Source organism: Paramisgurnus dabryanus, chromosome 2, assembly GCF_030506205.2.
Source record: "Paramisgurnus dabryanus chromosome 2, PD_genome_1.1, whole genome shotgun sequence".
Classification (NCBI taxonomy): Eukaryota; Metazoa; Chordata; class Actinopteri; order Cypriniformes; family Cobitidae; genus Paramisgurnus; species Paramisgurnus dabryanus.
The window spans coordinates 35165850-35185713 of NC_133338.1; the positions used below are offsets into that span (position 1 = coordinate 35165850).

Genomic DNA, 19864 nt, shown 5'->3' on the forward strand with positions numbered 1-19864 from the left:
TGTGCTTACATCAAGCAAGAGTTAATAGAATATATTTTTGAGCCTCTTACCTTTACTCAGAAAGAACAGTGAAGAATGACTTTTTTAGAAGTGAAGATTTTTGCATGTACTTGGTGGATGCTTTTGGCAGTAAAAGACGGTCAAATATGTTAAATACCTATGAAATTACTAAAGTGAAATATTTGGGAAAATAAGGCATTTCAATTACTGAACCTAAACATAGATAAAAACATGCTCATTTAGAAAAAAATGTCAGATGCACTTAGTGGGTTTTTCATCTAAGATCCTAATTTATTTGATACTGTAGGTTCAGCCTACTGTATAATCCTATGGTATCTGCTTAAAATGCTTAATTCCCATCAGCATTTTCTATTATATTTTTAATGTGTCTCAATAAGTTCTGTCCTCTATTCTCAAACGTATGAATTTCAAAGTTTATTGGGATGGATTGAATTTACTGCAGGTTGTAACTTTGCAACCTCTTTGATTTTCCTTTAAACATTCAGGCCGAAATTGACTTTTTTGTGCAGTAAATGTTGAAAAAATTGCCATGTGTGTATGTGTTTGTGTGGGTGACCTCTCTGTCACCCTTGGGCTAAACCTTATTCAACCTGACATCTAAATGTGTGTGTGGCTTCTAATGGAAGCCTTGCTTTTGCTTTGACTGCTGGCTAACAAAGACCCATGGGAATCACAGACACACACACAGATGTAACAGGTCAAGTGGAACTGAAGTCTACCGAGATTTATTTTGCACATACAGTATTAGAGTTCAGTTGTGTGAAGAAGAACTTGGGCAGAACAGTTGGTTTATTTCTAAACTAAATAACTTCAAATCAATATTATAATTTGTGCGTTACGTGACATACCTTTTTACCTAAAGCAAATCTTTAGGGACCTGAGCTTGCAGTATTGAGGAAAAGGACCTCTGTGGCAAACACTGCATCAGTCTAGTATCTGTGTTTTGTATCGGCATTATCAAGTGCAGATTCAAAGCAGCTGTGAAACTCTTAAAGTGTCGCATTTTAGGATAAAACAAAAGATTCCTTTGAGGATGGATCAGATCATGAAGAAAGTGAAAGCGATAACTTCTGTCTTCTGTTCAAGGACTGTGTATTTCAATTATGCTAAGTGGACTGCCGATTAGATTACCTGTCTCTTGTGTTACTTCAGCTGCCTTTATTCTGAGAGAGGGGGAGACATTTGCTCAATTAGATTGAGATGTGTAAATGGTTTTCAGAAGCCTCAGACGTGTTGTCAAGTGCCTAAGCACCCATAAATAAATATATTGATTAATTGAAAGGCAGAGAAGATCTATTAAACATTTAGTGCTAAACTTCATAATCACATTTTTATGGCATTCACTGAAAATAATGATACACTGGAAAAAATAGACTGACCAGATTAATAAGCACCAGAAAAGCAAAAATACAGTGCACCATGGAAATTTCCTTAATCTTATTACCTGCCATAAACTGTTGCATTTGTGGAACAGCCAGATAGTAACATGTGTGTGTATTTGTGCGTTTGTTAGTGTGTGTGCCTGTTTAGCTAATGTGAAATTTTGACAAGTGTCCCTAGGGGACGAACAGGTGTACTTGTCTCTGAACTAACAGCCTGTTGAAGATGCACAATGCCTGGTCACATGTGGTCTCTGTCAGATCAAACACACACACACACACACAAACACACACACACACACACACACACACACACACACACACACACACACACACACACACACACACACACACACACACACACACACACAAACACACACACACACACACACACACACGTACATAAACACTTTTAAAGCCTTGAAAAGGCACCTCTATGATCCCTAACTGGATGTGGTGTGCGTCTATGTGCGTGTGTGTGAGAGAGAAAGAGAAAGAAAGAGAGAGAGAGAGAGAGAGAGAGAGAGAGAGAGAGAGAGAGAGAATGAAAGAGAGAAAGAGAGCACTTCTAATTGGTCGATTTTTGGACTGTGTACAATCAATGAATTTCTTCTTTCCCAGGAACTCTTGCTTTCTTGGTCTCTTCTTCATACTTGATTTGTGTGGATATCATTGAGTGTTATTGGACTAATAGCATTACATATAAAAAAATCCATCAAGTATGCATTAAAAGTTGTTACCACCTAAATGAAATGATGTCACATTGGATGATGGGCCAAAAACTGAACAAATCTTTAAAGCATACACAACCCAAAGTGCCTAGCGTCTATAGAGTTTAACATTATGAGTCCAGTTTGAAAGCAAGTGCGCTTTTACTGCAATTGAAAAAAATGAGCCACCTGTTTTAAACAGACCCAATAAATTTGACACTTATGAAGATACGCCAATGACAGAACAAAGCTGTCAGTCTAGCTAGGCTTTTAGCAATCTCTGTCTATGTGGTAGCACTATAAAATGTTAATGGATGCTGTAATGTTGAGTAACAAATGGACAACTGCAAGAAACTGCTGGGCTGTTTCAAGAGCTCGACTTCTTGAGTCTTAATATCAGGACAGGTATGAAGACCATGTCATTGCAGTTTATTATTTAATCACATTAAATTTAGAAATATCTCAGAATTGAGAAAATGGTGTTGAAAGAACAGTTAACAGATTGGGCCCTATCTTGCACCCAGCGCAATTGACTTTGTCAGTGACGCATGTATCATTCATATTTTGCACCGGCGCACAGCGGGTTTTTCCCTCCACAGATGCACGTCGGCAAACTAGGGAATGAACTTGCGCTCCGTGGGCGGTTCAGCGCAAAAAAGGAGGCGTGTTCCGGCGCAAACCATCCCTGATGCTATTTTGCAGTTTCAAAAAACAATTGCGCCACTGACCAAAAAAAAACTAGTCTAAAGCCAGTGGCGCGTTGCGCGTGGTTCATTATGCTATTTTAAGGGCGCATGCTTGACCATAATGTATAGGGTGCACAACGCGCACACACTTTGCTTATCTAATCTACACAGATGCAACAGTTATTTTTGCAAATCATAAATTGTTACAATAAAAAATATTAACACATGAGATAAGGGGAATCATAGTGGTGAGCATTGTGGTGATAGTTTTTAATTATTGTGTGGCTGCGTTAAAAAATTCTCATGCAAATAACGATTATATTTTCATAAGTTTGATGTGTAGCTGTATTGCGTTTATTTTATGTAAAGAATAATAAAAATGTTTTCATAAGAAACCTTAATGTATATGAACTTGATTTGTAAGTATACTTTGGGGTTGGACCTTGCTTACGTTTCTTGGGTCCGATTTCAAAGCCCCCAAACCCTTTCAGCGGTGAGGGTGGACGCAGAACTGTGTAGAGGCAGATCCACCTCCCGTTACATGGCGTGCCCGATTTATGCTGGCAAGCTTGGGATTCCCCGTCTCCTGACATCATTGTAGCGCTTGGCGCAACGATTGGGATGCCAGCTGATGAGACAATTGCGGCTATTTCCTCCCACGCCCGTTTTTACCGATGCTGATTTGGGCGGGTTTCTCCCATCCCCATACAAAACAACTTCTCTGTCTTTGACTGCTCTTAGAAGAATGTCGGTCTCCTCAGCTGTGAACCGCTCCTGGCGTGCGCCTGGTAAATCCGTCATAATAATAGCAACCCGCCATGGAACTTGCGCCCTTGCGTTTAAAGGGAATGTTGGATAGCGTTCTGATTGGTTTATTTGACGTTACGCCCAAACCACACCTATGAATAATGAACCTACTTCAGACCAACCCCTTATTGATTTGCGCCTGGCGCAAGAGTTATTTCTCCCGCCGGGAAAATAGCAACAGCGCCCAAGATCCGCCCACAAAGTCACTTGCGCATTGCGCTTCGCACTTGCGTTTCAGATCGTTAAAATAGAGCCCATTATGTTTGCAAATGGAAAAACATGTATTATTATTATAATTTGTTTTGCAGATATATGTTTAAATGTTGATTGTGTAGCAATGAACAAGTTTGAGCTGCTTTAGGTTCACTCTCTTTATCATCCTGGTTTGTTTGTTTGATTGTGGTACTTAAGCTTTTTTCCCCATTAGGTCCCTTTTTTCTCTTTCAGATAAGATAAATTGTAGTGAGTGGTAGGATTTTACATTGTGCATTCTTCAGGCAAACAAAGATTTGTGTCGGATTACTTCCTAGTGAACAATTACAGACTAAACAAACAAACAAAGCAAACCCACACACAGTTTTTATTTTTAGAAATCTTTCCTTTGAGAAAGCATTTTCTTTTTTTATGCTTCGCCTGGCCTAAAATGGTTTTCCTGTCTTTCATTGAACCTGCCATATCTTCTTTACTTGAACGATTGGTTGCAAGCTGGCCGGTGATGTCATGACAGGAGTTTTTCCCTAGTGGTACGACCCTTGACCTTAGCTAACACAAAATGTCTTTCAGATCCCCCATCAAGGGTCAAATGTTAATTAGCACTGCTAAGATAAGGGAAATAGAGCCAGTCGGTCTCACAGATCAGTAGCATTCTGTCTGTATTAGTTTTAGTATTATGGAAAATACAGTTTATCAATATACAGCATATCTTTATATTTAAATAGATAAAGAATACATTTACTGATCCATGTCTACATTTTTTATCTGAATCACAGTATATACAATTTGAAAGATATCAAGGTCACACTTTAAAATTAACCCAGTGTTGGATCAAAAGTGGACAACCCCAGTCACTGGGTGTTAAATAACCCAGAAAATCTGTATATTTGAACCAACAATGGCTTAAAACAATCTAGCATTTCAGGTTAAAACAACCCACAACCAAGTTACAACCCAGTGGGTTGGGTTTGTTTTTGACCCACTGCTGCATTCAAAATAATAGTGTTATATTTATTACATGTACCTAAGTACTTATTTTAACTCTTATTTGTAGTTGTAAAGAAACTATAATACAAAATGTTATATTGTTATTAAGTATATGATGAAGAGCTCCAGCCCCCATGTCAGTTTTAACCCCTACCCTGCAAACTAGGTTTTGACTGAAAATATATATGAATATAAACCTTACATTGTATTTAAATGTAAATATTCCACAAATGAAAATACAGTGGATTTAAATGCACTGTTACTTCAGTTTTGGGTAGTTTGTTGTACAGAATAAGTGCATTTTTCAATGAATAAAGGCAAATTTAATGGTTTATATGACTGACTGTTTTGTTGCTAGAATTCCCATGCACTGTCTTGTGATTTAATTTTATGTCAAATACAGAAATAAGCGTTTAGAAAGGTAGAAGAGAGAGAGAGAGTCGAAATATGTCACCGGTGTGCTGAAATCTTTGCCTGCTCCCACTGGTCTTCATGAGAATGTCATTTAGATAAATGCTCCCAATTACAGCGCTGCTGCCCAGTACTCATATGGGACAACTCTGCTTGTGTGTGTGTGTGTGTGTGTGTGTGTGTGTGTGTGTGTGTGTGTGTGTGTGTGTGTGTGTGTTTCCCAGGGTGTAAATGAGGGCAGCTTTTAAAGTCATACTACCGTGTGCCAGTTTCATGTTTTAGAGACATAAGAGAAAGGTTTGTTTTTATCTGTATCTGACCAGATTATGAGTTACTACTCTGAATGATATGTGGCCTGATTTGCAACAGTATTAGGGATAGATACATATTCCCAGAACCCAAACCCAACATTCACCCTGTGAATAAGGTCGTGTCTCTCTTGATTTCAGTTCTGCTGTTAGGAGATAATAACCTGTGCCATAGGAGATGATGCACAGCACATGCTGAATGGCACACAATCTAATTTCTTGGCAAGACCTAAGCAAATGGTATCAAACCGCTGAAATGCATCGTTTCCACTTTAATCAGAAAAGCAAATGTGGTGTCTGCTACAAACCTGTTGCTAAAAACTCATAATGTAAGATGTACTAGACCATTAAAAACACTGCAGAAGAATATTGCTTTCTCATTTCTAGCCCATTACCCACAGCAGTCAAAATCTTTGTAGTCCATGAAATACTGTTCATGGTTTATACTGTACTATATGTAGCTTCCAAAGATATATAGATATAGTACTGTCAAATGCTGAGTTGTCAGTATTCCCTCGAGCTGTCTGTAAACAATCAAACTGTTCTGGTTATTTTGAATTGTTGATATGCTGTTTACAGAAAAGCCGTGAGGTAAAGTCCTCAGGGAGAACTGAGACGTGGGACGGTGATGTGCAGATTGAGGGAGATGTCATTGATAAGCAAAACAGACGTTGATAGTGACTCACTGTAACTTTTGTGAACATACTATTTCAAAAAGATTTCTCTCTCTCTCTCTCTCTCTCTCTCTCTCTCTCTCTCTCTCTCTCTCTCTCTCTCTCTCTCTCTCTCTCTCTCTCTCTCTCTCTCTCTCTCTCTCTCTCTCTCTGTCTCTCTCTCTCTCAAACACACACACACACACACACGCTTTTCAGAGTTGAACTCTCTTTCCCAGATAGCAATGAGTCGGCGGACCACCGGCGGTGCTCTGGAGGCAGTAAGCGTCATAAGGGCGTAATCGCAAACAGGTCTGACGGCGGACCGTCGGCGGCAGCCGCTTTTGCATAAATTAAGCAGTCGGGGCGGCAAATCGCAAGAAAGGGGAGTGACGTATTCGGTGGCAAACGTTTCATCCCCGCCAGCGGGACGCACCTATAGCCGACAGCTTAGGGCTGGCGGCAAAAAGAAGTCCTGCGGATATTTTTTGCTTTCTGGGATTTTGGCATCCTGATAGGCGAACCTTCAATCTTTGATTAAACACACCAATAGTTTATCCCCGTCCAAACACGCACACACACTTTATCTCATTAAGCAAGAATCTTCAGGACTGCAGTGTAGTTTACTGTTTGGACTGATGCACTGCCCTTCAATGAGTTTTTGTTTATTCCTCTTGAGAATGTTCAGGTTTTGTCTTATTGACTAGAATCCTCTTCACAGAATGCATTATAATGGAGGATGTCATTAGTGAGATGATGGGTTTGAGTTATGTATCGATTATAGTCAGTAATTGCATTTACATTTCACAATTATTGATTTAGCAGATGCTTTTACTTAAAAAGTCTACAACTGTGGGAGCATTCAACAGCCAACCAAAACATATAGACACAAAGCTATGCTTACAAATGGGAACAGTAATAAAGCTTAGTTTCTTTTTTAATAATAATCTTCTACCAACTAAGTTACAGTAACACATTTATCATTCTCTGAAGGTTCATGGAGGGGCTACAGTCTATCCTGTTAATTCCAGTGTTGTAGTTGAAACAAACTTATTCAAGTCTGAGTCAAGTTGAAGACCAGAGAGTGCTGAGTCAGACTCAAATGAGTTGGTCGCAAATAATTCATTTTTTTTCTAAATGCGTTTTTGCTATATTGCGATTTCGCGTTACCTGTTAGCATAAGCTGATGTATAAACATTAATGTGTTTTTGCATTAATTAATAAAATGCATTAAAAGTACAGTAAACATTTTGTCATGAACACTAACCTAATATTTAACATAAACATGCAGAATCTTAAACGGCCATGTCATAAATAGAGGTAAGTGTTGAGTCCTTTACTAAGAATGACGTGCCTTAAAATAGCCAGCGATTTGATTTATGGAGTCTCATGACCTTTTCCCTGCTCTCTGTGCAATAAAAAGGATGATAGCCTTTCATAATAGGTATGTTAGATGGCATTAGTGAAAATTAATTGCCCACCAGCAGTATAATATAAGGGGTGTACATTAATCAGCAGTGGTTTAATAACTATCAAATACATTTCAAGGGTCCCTGAATGGTGTTGGAATATCATTGAGGCTTTACCAAAAGCTCTATTGAAATATTGTTATAGGATTGCTCATTTGAAGTGCATGACCAGATTTCACCACATTTTTGAAGTGTGACTGGGCCACATTGATTTTCTTAAGTGTAAAAGAAAATTTGTTTTGTACATATTTGTTGTTTTGGATCATTATTCTGCTATATGATAAACTTGAAAAATCAAAGCTCCAGCATACATTCTAAGCAGAATTAAACATTGTTTTATTTAATTTTGCACCGTTCATCCATCAATTTATGCTCAATTTAAAATGAAAGGCAGCCACATTCCTACAAGGTTTCATCAGCATATTATGCATTTGAGGCTCACGATTGTGTGACATTTGATTTACACACATCACTTTGATTTTTGTTTAGCAAGTTATGACCCAAAGGAGCATACATTTTTATACATTAAAGCTTTTTGCCAAAATTCAATGCACCTTTAGGTCTGGCTATGCAAGGCTAAAACGACTGTGGCTTCCCGCACAAATTTTCTTCTTATTCGTGCAAAGAATTTTGATGGATGACCTTTACTAGACAGAGTCTGGGTGGTTGGGTTTAGCTTCCACTTCCTGGTATTTGAAACCATCAGAGCCTACGGAGAAATCCAAACACTTGGATATTGCTTTTGCCTAATTTCGTTGTTTGTTTTGTTAATCTCTAACTTCCCAGGAATGCTCTCTGTCTTCATATTCAACCTGATTAAGAATCCTGAAACTGTGGTGTGATTTATTTAACAGCTTTAGGGACCACAAATGTTTTTCCTTTTTGTATATTTTTGTGAATTTCCTAGAATATGTTAAGATATAATTATAAAATAATGAATATTGCTTTAGTGCTTAAAAGTAAAGATAGCACAGAGAGCTACATTTCAGTGATACATTTTTAATTCATTGAGTATTTTTTGTTAATAGTCTGCATTTACAATGCACACCGGAGCGTCTTGTCTCTTAAATGCGGGGAGGACTAAAACACCTCTTATTTTCATAATAAAAGACACTGAGGATAAAAGGAAAAATCATTAGATGAGTCTGTGGCAGTCTGACACTCCATCAGGCTGTACGGTAGCACAGATGCCCCTATTGCTTTTTCTGTAACATTGGAGTAAACACTTCACAGATCCCTTGTCTTCTCCTGAGTTCCTGGCTACTCACAACCTATTTTGACCTGTTTTTATTTTCTAATGATAATGGTGTGATGGTGGACCCACTTTAATGTTCTGTTCATTCAGAACAATGAAATGCTGACGTAAAAGAAATGTATGCTAAATGTGTTCAAATGCATGTTAAAATTAAATACCAAAGATATTTGCCAGTTAAATCTGTCTTTTGAGTTACTTTGATATATGAACTGTCCAAAACCTTTCTCACACATTTACAAGGCCACAGATATTCTGGGTCGGTAGTTTACAGATTAACAAACATTCCCTTAGGCTTTCTGAAGTCTAGCTTTTTACAGTTTTGTCCACAATTTGTTCTGGTGCAAAATACATTTGAATGAACCTTGACTTTTCAAGGTTAAGGAGTTTTTAAGATTTTAATGTGGCTTTAATTTCTAGGGTTTTATTGCGTACAAATTTTCTGGATTTATTGATGCATGTTGGTGTTAGCTTTTCTTTATTGAGTTTTCCAAATATATTTTGCAATATATGTCATGTGGACATTAAATGCATCACTGCAGATGTTAAATGAGACGAAGAGGTATGAAATCAAGATGTTTTTGATCAATGCATTGCAAGATGCACACATGATGACTTGACACCTTGCACTGGTTTAGCCTACAGTTAGTTTTAGAATTATTTTAACTATGGCTGCCCTGTATTGTGGATATCTTTGTTTTTCATGTATTGTACTAATAATGGCAATCAGGAATGTTCTCATTTGACATGTTTATTATAGGAAGTGAACATGTCATGAGATCACAAAAGGGAAAAAGATTTTTATATTTCTTTTTAAACTAAATGTATTAATCCAACAACAATACAAAATAATTAAAGCTGAAGGTTTTATTACACAAAGTTCATGCCTTTGTGATCTGACAATGGCAGGGCATATGCCGAAATAAAAAGTACTGGTTAAGGCTAGTGTTTAGTTTTTCAAGGAACTGTCAGAGAATATTTAACGTGTCTCTCCAAATTAAAGATGTTTGATGGTAATGCTAACCTAGTGTTGTGACTCAAGTCTGAAGTGTTTGGTCTCTAGGATTTTATACAACCCGCCGTCTCAAGTATGCTTGTCACACAGTGAATTATTTTCAGCAGAGATCCTTCAGCAAGCAAGCAAGAACAGTCAAGAGCAAAGTACAAATCCTTGGGGTAAAAACACATTATTTCCTGCAAACTGTGTTTTTATGCATTTGGCAGATGCTTTTAACCAGAACGACTTTCATGGACATATCCTTGTTGCTGCTAGTGTCACACTGTACCAGTTGAGTTACAGAAACACATGCATATTAATGTTAATATTAATGTGAAGAAGAACAACAATAATAAACAATAACGCCACAATAAAAGTAAAACTCATAACAATTAAACTAAAATGATAATAATGAGCGTTATTTACAAACGTGTAAATATGAATCTGGCTGTGACCCACCAAAACAAATAGAATGAGCGGTGGGGTAAAAATAAACTTGCTGCACAGACTGTTTATTTTCCTCAAACATAGATTCAATATGACAGTGAATGTCTGCACAGAATATGACTCATGATCCCAAATGAATACTTTAGGAAGTCAGAATGTTTTCAGTTAATTTCCAAATGTGGAAACGGAAACCTTCCCCTGTGGCAAAAATATGATTAATTCTCAGATTTAGACTTGCTTTAGATCTTTGCTTTGTGACTTTAATGAGCTTTACACATCACAAAGATAAGAACTTACATCGTTGTCGCTAGATTGGCCTTCGGGGTGTTTGTGTTGTCTTGTGCACATCTGAGTCTCAAAGGTGCAATGTGTAACTTTTAGAAGGATCTCTTGACATAAATGCAATATAATAGACTTAACTATATCATCAATGGTGTATAAAGACCTTACATAAGGAACTGTATTGTTTTAATTACTTTAGTATGAGCTGTTTTAATCTACATACACTGCGGGTCTCCTGACATGAAAGTTGCAGTCATTTTTCTACAGTAGCCCTAAACGGACAAACTGCTCTACAGAACGTGTTTCGTTCCTACGTTGTCTCAGATGATGACATGTTTGCTTCTCATTGCATTTCGAAATTGAGGCTGGTTGCAATTTGCAATCTCATTGCTGGATGCCACTTAAAATCTATACTGTACCTTTAAGATCAGATTGATGTGTTAAATGTATTTTGGTGTTTACATTTTTTTAGTTCAGGTTAGTTCAATTCAGTGTTCAGAAAAGAGTTTTTTGGACAATAGATAATTGGAAATGACTTTTGAAGTTAAAAAACTGAATATTGTCCCCGATGTCCTTGTTGTATGAATCTTTCTTCTCCATCCACATTCCTCCCTCACCAGCTGTATCAGTCCTGTCAGCTAATCTGTGGCATTAAATGAGCCATCCGATTAAGTTAGCATCATTAGCGAAACGTTTGGCAACCGATGCGCAGCGTGCCACACAATCCTCCAAATTAGCTTTATTAGTTACATAATGTTCCTCTGAGGCCTCTGACATTTCTCTCTCCACGAGAGGATTTACTTAATGAGCTGGCTGTTCCTGGCGCTGCTTCACCAGCCCCGCTGATGACCTCTGCATGAGTTTTTCTCCACTTTAGAGATGCTGAACGTCTTCATTGTCTGATGGCTCATTCTAATTAACACAGTCCACTTTTCTGAATAAATGACGTGTTTGTAAGGAATTCAATTCTGCTTCAGAATAAGCATGGGTTTTGGTAATGAATGATGTTATTTTGAGTTATTTAGCAGACATATAGGAACCGGTCAAAATGTGACTTGAAATATTTACTATTTAAAAAAAATCTTTAGTTACAGCACAAACTTTGCACTGCTAATGAAATGCTCTAGCAGTTGAGCTACAGAAACACAGTAATATGACACCCGATGACCATCGGTGGTCCACCATCTTCACCTTCTTCTCAGCTCTGCTGTAGCATAAACACCTTTGCTCTGCTCTTCTGTACTGTCAGTAAGAAACAAAAATGTGTGATCCGGAGGAGCACCAGGGAAGAGCTTCATCGTTGAGGTTTATATTTTATCTGACATTGTGCACTCTGCATCACGTCTCTTTCTGAGACCCGTTTTCTTTTTAAGTTTAAGTAAGGCACTTTAAATGTTACTTTGTGACCTCTCCTTTTCTCATGCATTCTTCATAACTTATGTGATGCTAGCCTGGCTAACACCAGACCAGTCTCATAGAGAATGAACCATATGCTCATTTTCTCGAGGCGTGGTTTACAAATTCCCAGAGCCATTTATTGGGTGCTACGAATGTCTATCAAATGCGTCTGTATGTAGCTCATAGCCAATCTTTTCAGTTATACCAGATGACGTATGTAGAGCGACATAAATTCAAACTTTTATCGGTACTTGTGCACACAGCTGAAAGCTATGCAACTAAACCGGTAGATGTATATTGATATTGAAAAGCAACACAATTTAGTGGCACTGTGACAACCACAGTACAGGCATAATGACGATATGATATTAATAGATATCACTTTCTATTTATAAGTTAATTGTACTTCATCGATGACGATGCCTAGCAGGTTGGTCCTATAAAACTCTGTGGCTATCATGTCTTGCCATATCCAAACATCCTACTTGGATATGAAATTGTTTAACGCCAAAAGTTGCTCTTTTTTTAAATAAACTTGCGTTCAAAACTACTTAGAACACTATCTAAGACTGCATTAAAAGTAACTTTGTGTCTGCTGCCGTGTTGGATAAACAAAACTGCTTTGGTGTCTCACATAGATGTCGTCATTGTCTTGCTGCCCCTCCCCGTTCTGTGATTGGTTCCCTCTTTCAGGGGCAAAAAAGTCCATAGTTTCCATGCTAGACTTGCAGCATGAATAAATTTGGGTGCAAGGCAACATGGGGAAACCCAGGCTAATGTGATGCAGATTTGTCATGAAAGTGTCAGACCAGTTTAAACCACAGCTCTCTGCTCGTTTTTGTTGCTGCAATTTTTCCACACCTGTGATTGTAAATTATACTTATATCATATTGGCGGCGCTTGCTATTTAAATTAGCTCGATGCAAATCATTTCAGCATGAGCTGTAATATTGCTGAATGGTTTATAGCTGCAATATTTTTTGCTGTGTTGTGCTGGACAATATGGCAGTTGTTCTGAAAGTATAATAACACTCAGCAACATCCACATTTAACTTTTTTTCAACAATTAAAATCAACGATATTTTACCCAAGATGCATCACTTGTATTGCTTTGAATGGGAGAGAGCGCAAAATCAATATGGCCGCTCTAGCAAAGGAAGTCCCACCTTTAAGTAAAAAGGGCCAGTTGTCAATAACATCCTCTAGGGGAGGGGCTTTGTTCAGACTCACCTGTTCTCTGTGACAGTCTTCCTCCTTTATTTCTTAACGCCATTCCTGCATCTACAGCTATATTCATGACAAGAACCAGTTAATCCATACACAAGTTTTATTCAGACAAGTTGATTCATACACAAGTTGGGGGAGGGACAATTTGGTATCTCCAATTTGCCTAACTTGCGTGTTTTTGGCCTGTGGGAGGAAACCGGAGTAAACCTACGCTGACACAGGGAGAACATGCAAAAACTCCACACAGAAAGGCCACCTGCCCTAATCAGGGCTCGAACCGGGAACCTTCTTGCTGTGAGCCACTGTGCCGCCCCTCTGTGACAGTCAATGCCGATTGTTTGCACATGAACAGTACTGTATCTGACAGGTCTTGCTGCAGACCTGAAGGTGTTGAACCCAATCTAAGAGTTTCTTTCATACAGTAGCAAAGTCTGCCCATGCTATTTAACATTCTTTAGTTAGTAACTTTATGCAAAGTAGAAATCTTTTTAATTTAGTCTGAGCGGTCCCGAGTGTGTCCATCTATCGACTTTTTGTGCTGAGCTGAGAGGATGTGACTGGTGATCATAGCAGTGATTTCATTCACGCTGAACTTCTAAAACAGAATGTCATGAACATTTTAAATAGACTCCTAGCATCTTTCCCACTACTGCTGATCGACTGAGTTAACAAGTTTATTTTCACTGACTGATTTTGCTGACTCACATTTTGTGGAAAAAAACAGATAAAATGCCTATGAGACTACTGTAAGTGCCTTAAAGAAGCAGAGGGGTGATTCAAATGGATAGTTTTCTTATTATTTTGTATATTCTTTGAGCACAAAATGTAAATTATATCTAAGTGTGATGAAAAATGTCGCGTATATTCTTAATGTGTTAATAGTAACACGTCCATGTGGGAAGTGCTGTTGAGTCATGTTTATGCTGCCTCTCAGCCCCATGTATAAATATATTTAATCATCCGCTGATATGAGTTTACAGTATTTTAGGTGCATATGATTGTATCTCATATCTATTTACAGTATGTGTGATTCATTATAACAGAGTGACTATATAAAGTTGCTTATGAAATTTTTCTCTGTTCCTTTCTCTCTCCTTCTTCTTCAATCCAGATCCAATGATTATGGGACAACCTACACCAAGCTTAACCTGATGCCTGGGACGACCATCATTGTCACAAACTTTTACATTTGTCCCACCAATAAGAAAAAGGTAAGAACCTATAAGATCTTACAAAAGCATGTCACTCTAGTAACCATTAAAAAATCTAACCAGTGGTTAGAGAGTCGGGCTTGTAACCTGAGAGTTGCTGGTTCGAGTCTCATGGACGGCAGGTTGCGACTGTAGTGCCCTTGAGCAAGGCACCTTACCCTAATTGCTCCCTGGGCACTGTGATAGCTGCCCACTGCTCCAGTTGTGTGTGTGTTCACTACTCACTGGGAAAGGTTAAACGCAGAAGTTACATTTCGAGCATGGGTTGCATACTTGACAAGCATGTCACTTTCACTTTTTCACTTTCAAATGGAAATTATTTGCAGCAGTGCATGTTTAGGCACAGATCAGCAATTACCTCTTAACTCGTGCATGCGTGCGTGTGTGCGTGCATGAGAGAGAGAGAGAGAGAGAGAGAGAGAGAGAGAGAGAGAGAGAGAGAGAGAGAGAGAGAGAAGGCACATAATTAAATGTAAGCAGTTTAAGGTCATGTGAATTTTCTTTTCTGATAAGTAGATTGATGGTAATGATCACCCTAAAGCAACTATGATGTTCAAGCGTGTCAAACTCGTCCTAATAAAGTTTACAAGGTTCTCCCGCTCATTAGCAGTCTCCTCATCGCATACTTCATGTCTGAATAAGTACTTGCTGTTTATGAGTCTGTTTATATGCAAACAACACTGATAACTATCAAAAATCAGCTCATTATAAATTTCTGACAATACATAACAAACTGTGTTTTGCATAAAATCATTTGTTTTTTTCTAGTTTTGACATGTATCATGCATGTGTGTTTTCTGTTTAATAACAATAAACCTCTATACTGTAAGGACAGTAAAGATGTTTGCTTCAGGGTAATGGGCAAATTGTGAATATTTGTATTAAACCATCAATTGCCTTTAAAACTGCTTAAATGAAAGTCATTTACAGTAAGTCACATGAGACGCATCTCTGTGTTAGCATAAACAGACTCAATAGTTTACCAGACTCATCAAAGCATGTCGTTCTTTTGTTCTCAGTTCTAGTCACAATGCAGAACATTTATAATTAAAGCACAACTCAAAATGATATTCAGTACATTTGAAGTACAAGTCTTTGGACAAGTCTTTCATTTTGATGTTTGTGCCCGGAAAGTAAATAGCTCAGGAAGCGATGGTACAACAGGAGAAACTTTGTCTCAAGTCAGACTCCTTTATCTTCTAATCTTGGACAAGCTCACCTGAACCGTCAACACAAAGAGTGTTTTGAACAGGGCAGTACAATACATGTGCTTTCTGCAGTGTCTGGGAAAAGTGGCTTTCATGAAAACAGACACTTTCAGGCTTCTAGGGCAAAATCTCTTTGATGGTACCGCTGTCTGGGGCGCATTCAATGAGCCAAAGAAACTGTTCTGAAGAACTGCAAATGCATTTTAACTCACAGAAGTGATCATACTGATGGACAGTGGTTATCACACATATCAGACATCACACTATGATTCCTGATATTATACTGTATACATGGTCATGGCATCTAGTGTCCTGTTTTTATAGCCATATTGCTACAGTAGTTGGGTGCTTCGCAACACTCCACAGGTCACAGTACTACAGTGTCAATCAATGTGGCATTAGAGTCCCAGCAAAGAGGAGCTGGATCAAACGCCACTGACCCAAAACCATAGCGTCTGGCCTCCTCATATCTACAGCACAGAGCTCAACCAAGCGTGAATGAAATGGTAAGAGACACAGAAAGAAGTGTCAGAGGGAAAAAAAGAGCAAGAGATAGAAAAGCTAGGACAAAAACAAATAAAGCTGTCGTTTGTCTGTAATATCTGACCTCTAAATCACATTTCAGAGTCTTATAACAAGGACAACCCGTATCTTTACTCTGTTTCTAATGAGAAATATTCAGCACTGAAATGAACAGCAGCTGATTCGGTGTTCAGTGTTTGCTGGCTTCATTTTGTTAATAGCTTGCGTAGTTCAGACAAAGAGTTCAACCAAACAGTTTAATTTCAATTGGCATAAATTTCACTTCCTTTGTCCCGCGTTATCTCTAAGTGAAACTTCAGCGAGTAATTATTCAGAATATAATGTGAGATTTGTCCCCACCAGAAATAAAAAGGACGTTCATTAATGGGAAATGGCCTTTAAAATAACACAAAAATGAAGCTAATACAGTACAATATCAGAGAGTAAGAGTATGTAACTCTTTTGTTAACGTATACAGGCTGGATAGTTCAATGATTTTGCAAAGAAATTTAGGTAACACTTTACAATAAGGTTGTATATTAGTATACATTAGTAAATGCAATAACTAACATGCATTTAAAGGTAAACACCACTGTTTTTCAATATTTTACTATGTTCTTACCTCAACTATCTTTTTTCAGTGCATGCACTTTTAATCTTTGTACAGCGCCTCGTGAATGTGTTAGCATTTAGCCTAGCCCCATTCATTCCTATGGCTCCAAACAGGGATGAATTTATAAGCCACCAAACACTTCCATGTTTTTCCCATTTAAAGACTGTTACATGAGTAGTTACAAGAGTAAGGCTTTGTCCACACGAAGCTGGTGCATTCCCTATCCAATAATTTTTTTCCTCGTTCTAAAAAAATTATCCGTAAACAACATGGCGTCGTCTCAAGAAATATCTGCGCACACACGAAACCACTGAAACCGACTGAAAGCGGTGTAGTATATATGCCAGACCAGTATGGGGCGCTGTAATTCTGCCACAGATATACACTATACACGGAGAAGAAGACTTTGAGCATGCGCATTGCGCATAACCTTGCGCTCTGTATACGAACCAAGAAGAAGAAGTGATGTCAAACTCAACAACTTCAAGACCAAAAGCGGAGGCTTTCTCCTGGTTCCGTGGTGGATCTAAGAGCATGTGGCGTATGGTGTTGTCCATTATCGCTTGTTGCTCACCACAATTGCATAGAAGCAATAGATTTTGCTGTAATAAAGCTAGAAGGCTTAGTAGCTTCTGTAGCACGAACACAATCATGTAGTCCGCCATTATTGTTGTTGCTGTTACGTGTGATGCTGCCGACACGTGATGTGATGACGTTTTCGCTTCACAAAATATACGAATTGGCTGTACACACGAAACCGCAAGGGTGTCGATTTTAGATTTATCCACTTTAGGACCCGGTTTCAAAAAATAGCGGTTCCAGTCTCCCAAAACGCCGGATCCGTGTGGACGAAACGCCAATACGATAAAAAATGTACATGTATAACGTATACAGTGATTTGCGTCTTCGTGTGGACAGCCCCTTAGTATGGTGACACAAAATAAAACTTTTGTTTGGTGCCATAGGAATGAATGGGGCTAGGCTACATGCTGACTCATTTACAAAGCGCTGTACAAAGATTAAAAGTGCACACATTTAAAAAAAGATAGGTATTTATTAATTCATCCAAGTTGAGGTAAGAACATTGTAAAATATTGAAAAACGGTGCTGTTTTCCTTTAACAAACAATGCACAATGTAGTTTTTCAGCATATATTAATTCTTGTTAATGTCACACAGTTTTTCTGGTTAGTTCATGGTGCATTTATGTTAACAGTTTGATTTTATAAATGTATTAATAAATGCTGTAGAAGTGTTGCTCTTTGTTAGTTCATGGTAGCTAATACATTAACTAATTGTTAAAAAATACAACCTTATTGTAAAGTTTTACTAAATTTTCTCCAGTGATTAAAGTACTGCAGAGCTGCAGTTAACCAGCTGTACAGTACATTGTATTACAGGATAATGTTTTCTGTGTTCAATTAAAGTAGATATAGTGTATCATTTATCTTTTTTTACATATGTCTTACAAAGTGTGGTGTGTTTTATTGATTCTGGTTATATTGCATGGAGAACACAGTGCAAAAGATCTATTGCCTTAACTGCTGCAGTCAAGAGCAGAAGGCCTGAGATTAAATTCATATTGCTCAGGATCGTGAAACAGCGCTAAAACAGATATACAGTAAGAGGCTGTTGCTATCTTTGACATTTGAAAGTTAAAGGCATGGATATGAAAGTGACTGAAGCAAACCAGTGTTCAGTCATGGATGTTCCTTTAGGTGAACGTCATCACAGTGTTGGAAAAGAGAGAAAAACCAAGATATAAGCTGAGAGACGTTCACTTGATATTTTGTAGCTGGATTTCCTCATGTTTTCTATCTAGGTATCTAGGTTTATTCAGACATGAAAATGATAGCGAATTGATTACCACTACTTGAAATATATAGGAACTGTTGACCAGGGCAAGAGATAAGATACTGTATATTTTGTACTATAGTGGAAGTATTTGAAAAATCTTATTTTTTTAAATTGAAGGTAAAAAAAATATAAGGCATTTGCACCACTTACTGATTGAGCAGTAAATCCTATTCACACATTCATTGATCAAACAAAAATCATACTATGAATATATATAGAATGATTATAAAAGTGATTAATAAAAGTGATTACCCCCCTGACCAATAAACACTCTGTTGGACCTACAGATGTTAAAGACTGCAGAGCTTTTTTATTGATCTTGTCTTTAAATGCTTAAAACAAAGATTTTCGCTCAGCTTAAGATTAAGAAGGCAATTACGTCTTTCATAGCCCATCGTTTAGCCAAGTTTAAGTATTACAAATTGCTTATTTGTTCATGGACGGTTTAACTTGTAATGAGCTTTACCAATGTGTGCCCACATGCCCGAACATACAGTACACACCCACACACATAGCACCAAAATAAACCCCATAAACAAACATGCTCACACTTGCTTAAAGTCAAAACAATACAATAATTAGATAGGATTTATTTCCTTGGAACATTGTGACGTTTTCTTGGGAATCTCATAATACCTCAGGACATTAACAGACGTTTAGTGATGTCACAGTGAACCTAATAGTTCTCCTGACCTTGCAGAGAGATCGATAGCACTGATAAATCTCTGATTTATTTTCAGACGCACTTGTCCTCCCATCATCATCATTATTGCCATTACAAGAAATTTGTGACATCAAATAAATCAGTCTGACCTGATTTTCCATAACCAATGGAAGTCCAATTAATGAAAGATAAAATTCAGTACAGTATCTTCATTGCACTGCCATGATTGTTGAACGAAACTGTTAAATGAAATAAATTATGCTGTTTTTGTGAAGTTTGAAATAAGAAGGGGCTTTAATTTATTGAGTTTGTTTAATTTGTATTGTTCTTTGTTCTTACAAACTCAAAGCTGCCTTGAGACAACTTCATGTTTTACAAAACACCATACAATTAAATCTGAAAGTAACTTATATAAATTTAATCAGCATGTTTCCACTAACCCACTTTCTGTCATTATATAAGCTTGGGTTCTTATAATTAGCTTTGGAGACATCAAATAAATGTGCTAATCTTTTTAATACCAACAGAAGATTAAATGTGGCC

General features: G+C 37.7%; 1 protein-coding gene across 7 annotated transcripts in view; it reads left to right on the forward strand.

The window, feature by feature from the left end:
- Nucleotides 1–19864, forward strand: part of sorcs2 (sortilin-related VPS10 domain containing receptor 2) — a 207868-nt gene that overhangs the window by 111141 nt on the left and 76863 nt on the right. For all 7 annotated transcript variants that reach the window (XM_065289404.2, XM_065289407.2, XM_065289408.2 and 4 more), the window contains exon 3: nt 14359–14458. In XM_065289404.2, coding sequence (XP_065145476.1) covers nt 14359–14458 — 100 coding nt within the window. The remainder of the gene's footprint in view (nt 1–14358; nt 14459–19864) is intronic.